The sequence below is a fragment of the Trichoplusia ni genome, chromosome 27 (assembly GCF_003590095.1).
Source record: "Trichoplusia ni isolate ovarian cell line Hi5 chromosome 27, tn1, whole genome shotgun sequence".
Lineage (NCBI taxonomy): Eukaryota > Metazoa > Arthropoda > Insecta > Lepidoptera > Noctuidae > Trichoplusia > Trichoplusia ni.
The window spans coordinates 283,436-293,094 of record NC_039504.1 but is presented as its reverse complement, the minus strand read 5'-3'; the positions used below and the strand labels follow the sequence as shown (position 1 = coordinate 293,094).

The window sequence follows — 9,659 nt, the reverse complement described above, 5'->3', positions numbered from 1 at the left end:
GTCAAACGTAATTTGTTTTAATTTAGTCTGGTAAGCTTTTTAGAGAATGCTCATTCTTTAGATTAGGGGAGTGAATGTCTAATTATTATGCAAGTGACAAACGCGACCTTTAAGGGGTCGAGTACTTCACCCTTTAGGGTTAACGACCGTGGCACTGCATACTTATGCTGCCGTCATTTGGCGGTAGTCCGTGATGAGTGTGCACAAGATGCTTCGAATAAAACGATGTAAATGAAGTTTAATATGTATAGGAAATAAGTGGACACAGTTTCCGAATACACAACGCCATCTAGTCTCAAACTAAGCAAAGTTTGTATTATGAGTAACAGATACCTGATAAACATACTTAAATATTTCTAAATACGTACATTCATAAGATAAGTTACACCCCGACACAGAACAAATGATCGTGCTCATCACAAAAACATTTGTCCTGTGTCTGAATCGAACTCGTGACCTTTGGTATAGCAGTCAGGGCAACTAACCACTAGACCAACAGGCCAGTCACTAGTCGTCATTTGATAATTATTATAAAAGTCAAAAACAAAAGTCAATACGTATTATGATCGGGAGATTATTGCCAACAAGAATTAACCTTGATTTAGTTTGACATTTAGAAAAGGCTTCATGGCCAATGCAACCTAGCCATATTGTAAGTATGGATGCATCGTGTTGCCAAAAAGTTACTATTGTGTTTTTGCATTTCAATTTTCTGTTTTATCAGGCTAGGAATGCAGCCATTAACTGCCAAATTAAATCAATCAATAAACCACTTTCACATTTCATTTTTTTTTATTTTTTACTTCTTTTTCATGTTTCAACCTGTCTCCGAAATAGATCAAAATATTATCAAAACCCTAAAAAGATTTGTTGTATGACCGTTACTTGTGTTACTTGCTTGTTGGTTACATAAAATGCTTGTAGTATACAGTTTGCTTTACTGTACAATTGGCGACGTTACAAGCTGCGTTTCTTTTAGTGAATTTACATTTATATTACCTGAGTTTACCTGCCAACGCGCTGCATACGAGACTAACGCCAGACGTTACCATTTTCCGCTTCTTGCACACTAATCGAAATTTCTATATTTCACATGAAAATATATTTCTTTATAAAAAATTGTGTTTCTTTTTTATAATTATCCTTCAGCTTCGTCTTTCGAGATTAGAAAACACTTGTATTTTGTAGTATCGCATAGCGATCGCCATTCTGCACTATCTTTTAGTTTAGTTTTTTTTTTTTTTTTTTTTGTAGGTAGGTTGGTAATTTACCCGATCACTTGCCACACTTTAACGATCATTCGCATTTTAGTGCTCTGCCAGACTGCACTCGTCCATATCGCTCGTGTGTTGGCGTTGTACCTTTTACTCGGTAATTAATAGATAAGCTTAAACAATGCCTAAAAGGAAAGGAAGTGATCATAATTATGAAGTTTTGTTGAAAAAGTTAAGGAAGATTGAAAATAAAATACGTCAATGTGATGGACAAACAACACGTGCTCGCCGTTCTAGGCGTGTCAGAGTGCTTTCCAGTTCGTCTTCCTCGTCGCGGGAATCACCAGGTCAACAAGTTGATACCGTTAACAGTGAGTACTTTTTTTCTTTCATAACCTTGAATAAGTGAACTATATCCTCGTAAGAATGGTATTGCGGACAGCTTTTGGGGCTGTCTCGTGCCATTTATAGGTATTAGGTATTGCGGGCAGCTTGTGGGGCTGCTCCGTGCCATTTACCTGTAATTTACACGGTGTTGTAGGCAAACTCGTGCCGCTCTTTGTTCGTGTAATACGGTATTGAGGGCAGTTCGTGTGGCTGTTCCTTACCATTTATATAGTGTTGCGGGTAGCTTATATGGGGCTACCTCCTCACTATTGGCATATACTCTAAATGAGCTTGCAGTGTAAGCACTTCCTCATGGTTATTTATACATAATGTTGCGGGTAGTTTGAAGGGCTACTTCTTCATTATTCACATTCCATGAATTGATATTCAATTCGTCTGCTTACAGACGAGATTTCTCCATGCCACGCCGAATCGGATTTGGAACCAGCGACGACAGACCAGGGCACGGTGGCAGACCAGGGCGCGATGAATCCGTCAAACATTCCACAAGAAAATGCTCGCCTGGAACCCACCGTATGTTCGGAAGATATCATACCCGAAAATTCCGAAATAGAACTGGATGATGATATACTGCAAATTCTTGGAGTTGATCCCACGCAAGTAATAATTTATGGGAAAGATATACAAAAGGAAGTTGCTGTTCGTTTTGAACATACAGCAACGGCAGGATTGTCCAAAGATGAGCGTAAAGAAATCAATGAAAAATTTCTTATACCAGGGAACTGTAAGCTTATCGGTGCGCCAGCTTTAAATCTGGAAATCAAAGCCGCTCTTTCTGAGACCATAATAAAACGCGATAAAGCGATAGAAGCAAAACAAAATCTGCTGGCAATTTCAGGCCTCGGCGAGGCAATTTCGCTCGTCCTCTCCTCGAAAGAAAAGAACACAGATCTCTTACGTATCCTGATGAATACCGGACGTGCCATGTGTGATTGTCAACATAACGATACTATTGCCAGACGTAACTTTATCCTCTACGCAGTCAAGAAGGATATGAAAGAGTCTCTCATTAATACGAAGATTGACGAATTTCTATTCGGACAGAACCTAACTGATACTCTAAAAGCTGCTAAAGCAATTAACAAATCTGGCGCAGAGTTAAAACCTCCTGCCCCTACACCAAAACCTAGTACAAGTAAACCAAATCCGTCAACTTCAAAAAACTGGAAAGGTTCGTATGCAGCGCGCAAGCCGCCTCCAAAGACGACGAACACAACAGCTCCGGCGGAGGGTCGTCGGACGAGGAGCCAGCACGCGAGCTCCTCGAGACCATACAATCAGCGGCCCTCGCGCAACATGACGCGCAGCCGTCGCTGATGCTGGCGCCTACAACATCATCTCCGGTACAGTACGCTGGGAGACTGGCTCAATTCTATCAACAATGGCTGCTTCTCACTAATGATCCAGTAATTCTTTCATATATTGAAGGATACAAAATCCCTTTTTCACGCCCTGTGTTTCAAAATACTATTCCACCATTAAGAAATTATTCTATGCATGAAAAATCTCAGTTTGAAGAAGCCATAAATGATCTGTCAAAGATTGGTGCTATTTCAAAATGTCAGCCATGTGAGGGTCAATTCATATCTAGTATATTCTTAGTACCAAAACCAAATGGAAAAAGGCGATTCATACTAAATTTAAAGAAATTAAACGAATTTATTGACACAGAACATTTCAAACTTGAAGATTTTCGAACTGCAATAAAATTAGTGTCTAAAGACTGTTTCATGGCAAAAATTGACCTTAAAGATGCTTATTTTATGATCAAAATACATCCAGATTTTAAAAAATACTTGCGCTTTCAGTGGAATCTTCTACTTTATGAGTTTAATGTTTTGCCATTCGGTCTTAGTACAGCCCCATACGTGTTTACCAAAATTATAAAGCCAGTGGCTAGACTTCTTCGCTCCACTGGCTATGTATCAACCGTATATTTGGATGACTGGTTATTGATAGGACAGTCATACAATACATGTCTAAAGAATTTAAATCAAACTAGGTCATTGTTAACCTCGTTAGGTTTTATTTTAAATTACGACAAAAGCATTTTAGTTCCAAGTAAAGACTGCTTATTCCTTGGATATAAAATAGACTCCAAAAAATTCCAAGTCTACTTACCCGAAGAAAAAATTGACCATATTAGTAAACAGATTGATAAGATGTTATCGCTGGAGAGATGTAAGATAAGGGAATTCGCAAGATTTGTAGGTCTGCTTACATCAGCTTGTCCGGCCATTGAATATGGCTGGCTGTACACAAAATTATTTGAAAGAATTAAATACCTCAATTTAAAAACTACTTATGATAATTATGACTGTTACATGAATATTCCCCAATCTTTGTTACCAGATTTGTATTGGTGGAAACATGCTATAAAGCATTCAGTAAATAAGATAAAACATGACAGTTACGACTTGGAGATTTTTTCAGATGCCTCAACTATGGGTTGGGGTGCTGTGCAGGGTTACAATAAGGCTAGCGGTATGTGGAGCGAAAACGAACGGAATATGCACATAAATTATCTTGAAATACTTGCAGCATTTTTTGGGTTAAAAATTTACGCAAAAAGTCTAACTAACTGTCAAATTCTACTAAGAATAGATAACACAACTGCTATCTCTTACATAAACCGCATGGGAGGCATCCAATTCCCACACCTTACAGAGCTAGCCAAGAGGCTTTGGCAGTGGTGTGAAAGCCGTCAGTTGCATGTTTACGCTTCCTACATCAGCTCAGTTGATAATGCGGAAGCAGATGCTGAATCTAGACGCATCCATCCAGATATTGAGTGGGAGTTATCATCCATTGCTTTTCAAAGAATTGCGCAGGCTTTTGGTTATCCAGAGATTGATCTCTTTGCGAGTAGACTGAATAAAAAATGTTGTACTTACGTCTCTTGGCACCGTGATCCGGATGCCTACAAAGTTAATGCCTTCACAATTAATTGGACAAATTTTTATTTTTACGCTTTCCCACCCTTCTCAGTAATACTTAAAACATTACGAAAAATAGTATCAGATAAAGCCAGGGGTATTTTAATTGTTCCCCTGTGGCCCACACAGCCCTGGTACCCTATTTTCAAAAGCCTTGTGATTTCCCAGATTTTATATTTAAAACCGAATGAAAATTTAATAATTTCTCCTCATTCCAGCGGCCGGAATATGCACACTCAAATTACCCTGGCTGCAGCAATATTATCAGGACAGCATTCTTGAAAAGACAGGTCCCATTATCAACATTAAACCTAATGATGAACTCTTTATCACACAACTCAATTAAACAATATAACGTATACTTAAAGAAATGGCATGATTACTGCATACAAAATAAAGTTGATTTATATTTTGCTACTATCCCCGATATCTTAAATTTTTTAACAATTCTGTATAATACTGGAGCGCGGTACGGGAGTCTTAATACTTGTCGCTCTGCTTTATCATTGGTTATAGGCGAACATGTAGGATTAGATCAAAATGTTAAACGTTTTTTCAAGGGCATATTTCGATCTCGTCCCCCAATGCCTAAATATGATACGTCTTGGGATCCTTCATTAGTATTAAAATTCCTAGAAGAGCTTTATCCAAATGAAACGTTATCGCTAGAAATGATAACCAAGAAACTAGCTACTCTGTTAACTTTAGTTACTGCACACAGAGTACAAACGATATCAAAAATAAACATAGATAATATATCATTTTCTGAATCTAGAGCATCTATAAAAATAACAGATCTGATCAAAACCTCACGAATTGGTTCTCCTCAACCAACATTAATCTTACCTTTCTTTGTCCAAAAACCGCAAATATGCCCTGGAAAAACATTACGGGATTATCTATGTAAAACGGCAACCTTACGCGGTGATGTCAAATACCTTTTCATCACTCTTAAAAAACCATATCGTGCCGTATCTAGCCAGACACTAAGCCGCTGGATCCGTGCGACGTTGGGCAATGCTGGCGTACCGGTGGCGACGTTTAGCGTGCACAGCACGCGACACGCCGCCACCTCGTGTGCACATCGCCTCGGTGTGAGCCTGGATGCCATTAGAAGGACCGCTGGCTGGAGCGCCACCTCCAATATTTTTTTCAAGTATTATAATAGACCTCTTGATGCAGGCCATAATGAATCATTTGCTCGTACAATTATTGATAATTTCCAAAACAAAAATTAGAATATACATATTATATGTGTGATGTGACTATATTATGTTAGTATGATTAATGATCTACCTCGTAAGTACTCGATTATTCAAATAAAGGATCAGTTGATTTTCAGAGTTATTGTTTATTATTTATGACCTTCAGGTCATGATGATAGAGAGTTACACATACTTATCATATGGTAAGAATGTGTCATGTACAAATAAGCTTAATGCTCATACACACCTACTTACCTCTGAAATATTTCACTATTGTCTCTAAATATCTACAAGTGTTTTCTAATCTCGAAAGACGAAGCTGAAGGATAATTAATGATTAAACGAACTTACCTGTAAGTGAAGTTCTATCATAATTATACGAAGCTTCGTCTGAAGAGATTAGAAACCCACCCTATCTTTGTGTTGATGTTTACTAACACCATGAGATCCCTTCCCTAATCGTGAAATATTGGTAAGTATCCTTTCTCTAAACTAAATGATCGTTAAAGTGTGGCGAGTGATCGGGTAAATTACCAACCTACCTACAAATAAAAAAAAAAAAAACTAAACTAAAAGATAGTGCAGAATGGCGATCGCTATGCGATACTACAAAATACAAGTGTTTTCTAATCTCTTCAGACGAAGCTTCGTATAATTATGATAGAACTTCACTTACAGGTAAGTTCGTTTAATCATTAATTATACTTTATTCATGCGTGGTGTGTTAATTTCAAAACCGGTACATAAATGCCACTTCATATTTTACACATTGTGCCATAAAGTATTGAGAGCCAAGATCCTTCTGTACGTGAGAAGAGGCCTGGTTGTGGGCCTAGCTGGGTTCACTGCAAAATTTAAGGATAGTGTTATGTCTAAGATACGCATTCCCATACAAGAAAGGTTTTAATTTTGATCCTCATGTCTTTTCATTACAGATTGCCGATAAAACAATTAATTATTTGGAATCTATATGCACAGATTCTAGAAAAATATCCTTCGACCATTCTCGAAGTCCTATGGTAACTAATAGATGACTGAAGTAAACAAATCTTGGTATCCAAGTACCAAAGTAATATAATATTTGATAAACAATTTCTTCAGAGGTTTATTTTTATTGATTTACAGGTAAACGATACTTCAAAGAAATTAAATTAGAAAACAAATTGAGCTTAGCAAGTAAGAAGATTTAATTTCATAAATTGGGTTTTTAGATATACCTTTACAGAATAATATTACAATATTCATCACTCCGCTTTTCATTGAAATTGTTTTTTTTTATAATACTTACTTAAGTAAGACTTTTTCAGTTATGATTTTTTGTTATGTTTTTAATGTAAAAACAAGGCATGTTAAAATCGTACATCATGAAAGGTATAATCGTGATAAGGCAATAAGATAATTAAATTACTTGGTTTTAAAACATATAAATATACTCATTGACGTGTCTCCAATAAATCGACCAGCCACTTAGGACGCAAAAAATCTAAAATTTAAACAATAAACAAACTCTTATTTTCAAAAACAAAAAAGTATCCGTTCCATAGAGGGTAAAATACATTATAATATAGCATTACCGCAAAAAAATAACAATAATTTAATTTGCTTGAGTGTACGAAGTTAGCAGAGTAATGTTGGCAAACAAAGAGCCTTACCTTTTTTAAAACGAGATTTATGTCAAAATTTTCATTTGTTTTTCGTACAGGGATGGGAAATGAAGTTAAACTGTTTTCATGCAGGCTTTAATGTTCCGAGTGGTTTTGAAAATGAAAAGCCTTTCCTCGGAACCTTACTCTTTGTTCGGTAATAGTTATAATTGATCAGATTTGCAGTTGGTTTGAGTCTCATGTATTCCATTTTCTCTGGGTTAACAGAATAACTGATCGATACTGCGTCATTGGGCGACTTGTATAATACTCGTAAAGAATTTGTTTTCTTTTTAGATTTGTCATTATAACTTACTGTACACAGGGGTATTTTTTCAACGACCAGCCATCATGTTTTCAGATAATTCTGAATGGACAACTAAAAGAAGATCGATCTATTCGAAAAAAACGAAGAACTTCTTTTATTTTTTTTTATTTAACCCTGTGATAAAATGCGCTGGATGTTGAGCGCATGATGTAGCGCGCATGGGTAGTCAACAGCACAAGTCAGTGTACATGTATGTTAAATCAAAATTCGTTGGATGTTGAGATAAAAAAAAACAATGTTACAATCGAATTTTAGCTTGAACTGACTTCATATCTGTTGTCTTTGGCTGCCTTTTCCTGACACCTTGATGTCCTGGGGCCCACCACCATCCTTTAAACTAAGACGGTTGTAGGTGTGGAAAAGAGATGACGCTCTACTCCATGTATTGTGTCATTTCGCTCCCACAATGGTGAACTGAGTTCGATTGTTATATAGGGGATGTTTTAATCGTATCTCGATTAGTGGAATTGTTAGCGGTTTGTTTGTACATCGTTGATGGATTCTATTCAAATCAAATTGAAATCCATTCGGTGGTGTTTGATAGAGCTTTAGTTTTATTTTGTATTGATACAGTAAATGTATTGTATAGTTGTAAATAGATAGAGTGTGTTGGCACACTTTTGAAGTTCGTATTAAAAAAGTTAGAAATTAAATGCCTATGCATCAACTAATGCAGGCACTCGTACCTTGTAACCCTAACATAACCCTCTTTTAGTCGCAGTCCTATTGATATGGTGATAAATGTAGGCACTTATGAGTACTTAGATCTAATTTAATATTCTTACGCAGTCTTGATTCATTCGCAAGACTCAGTCAGTTGCGTTATTCAGGTCATAATTACTCGAGTCATTGAACGTCAACAATTTTCTTAATGTCAAAGTTTGTAGCGGGCCTTTCATTTTAAAAAGACTGTAGAATTTATTATTATATTATATATAGCAATTTATTCATTTGCATTTAATTCAGGTCATTGTATGAACGTGTCTTCAGCAAAAGCACATTTGCTCATGACGGCTTTTGGCTGAGTTCAGCTGGTTTAATTTTAACTGTTTTCTTCAGTGAGACTGAAAATTAATTAAATACTACGGCATAAAATGAAAGCTGCGTGGAGGTAGACGGAATCGTTTGTTTGAGAATTAAATTTTTGGAACTGCCTTGTGTACTTTCTGATCAACTTTGATGTCTGTATGGCTTTAGTGCTGTTATATGGTAAAAGTTAAAATTGTATTTCAATATCGTGTGGCAGAATATTTGAAAGGAGTTGGTCCTTTTGGTTCTTCTAGTTTTTTGGTCAATTTGGTCGGTTTTGAAGTTTATTTAACTACTAACTGCTCTTGTTATAGCAGCAAAATTCCAATTTCCATTTTCTATGTATAAGATTACAGCATGTTGAAAGAAGGACGGTCGAATAGCTCAACCTTAGTATTAGTGTTCCGGTTTTACATTTTGGGTAAGAAGCAATAAAAATATGTAAATAACCTTATTCATTATATATAGTCATATTCCATAGCATTGTTTAAAAAGTATCTCCTTATGGATTATGGCTTCGGCCACCTGGAGGTCAGTCATAGCAGAAAAACATTACCTTCCTTTAACGAAGTCGGAAAACTGTCTATTTCTTAATCCAAGCAAGCCTCTCCCATACCAAACTTTATCGAAATCGGTCCATCCACTTCAGCGTTAAGAAGAACCAAATGTATACACACATACTTTCACATTTATAGCCCTGTCACATTGTATCCATGAAAAATATATAAAAAGCATAGTAAAATGAATATAAGCTAAAAGTCTAATATTGACACTGCTAGCTCATCACAAAAGGTGAAAAAGTGATTCATAAAAAGCTCACAGCGATGCAAATTGGCTTGATTCATTTCACTCCGCCTAATCCCATTTAAGCTTAACAATTCGTCAACGTAGGTAAA

The 9,659-nt window shown here is 36.4% G+C and overlaps 1 protein-coding gene across 1 annotated transcript; it reads left to right on the top strand.

The window, feature by feature from the left end:
• Positions 1-699: 699 nt before the first annotated feature.
• Positions 700-6,312, top strand: LOC113505900. Its single transcript, XM_026888770.1, has 2 exons — positions 700-1,585; positions 2,008-6,312. Exons 1-2 carry the CDS (start codon positions 1,396-1,398, stop codon positions 2,937-2,939), a joined length of 1,122 nt encoding a protein of 373 aa, XP_026744571.1. The 5' UTR covers positions 700-1,395; the 3' UTR covers positions 2,940-6,312.
• Positions 6,313-9,659: the final 3,347 nt, after the last annotated feature.

What these genes read in the sequence shown, in the direction of transcription:
- LOC113505900 (XM_026888770.1), top strand. Translation starts at nt 1,396, where the DNA reads ATGCCTAAAAGGAAAGGAAGTGATCATAATTATGAAGTTTTGTTGAAA. An exon ending in ACAAGTTGATACCGTTAACA is followed by an intron (nt 1,586 to 2,007) that starts GTGAGTACTTTT and finishes GTCTGCTTACAG; the next exon opens with ACGAGATTTCTCCATGCCAC.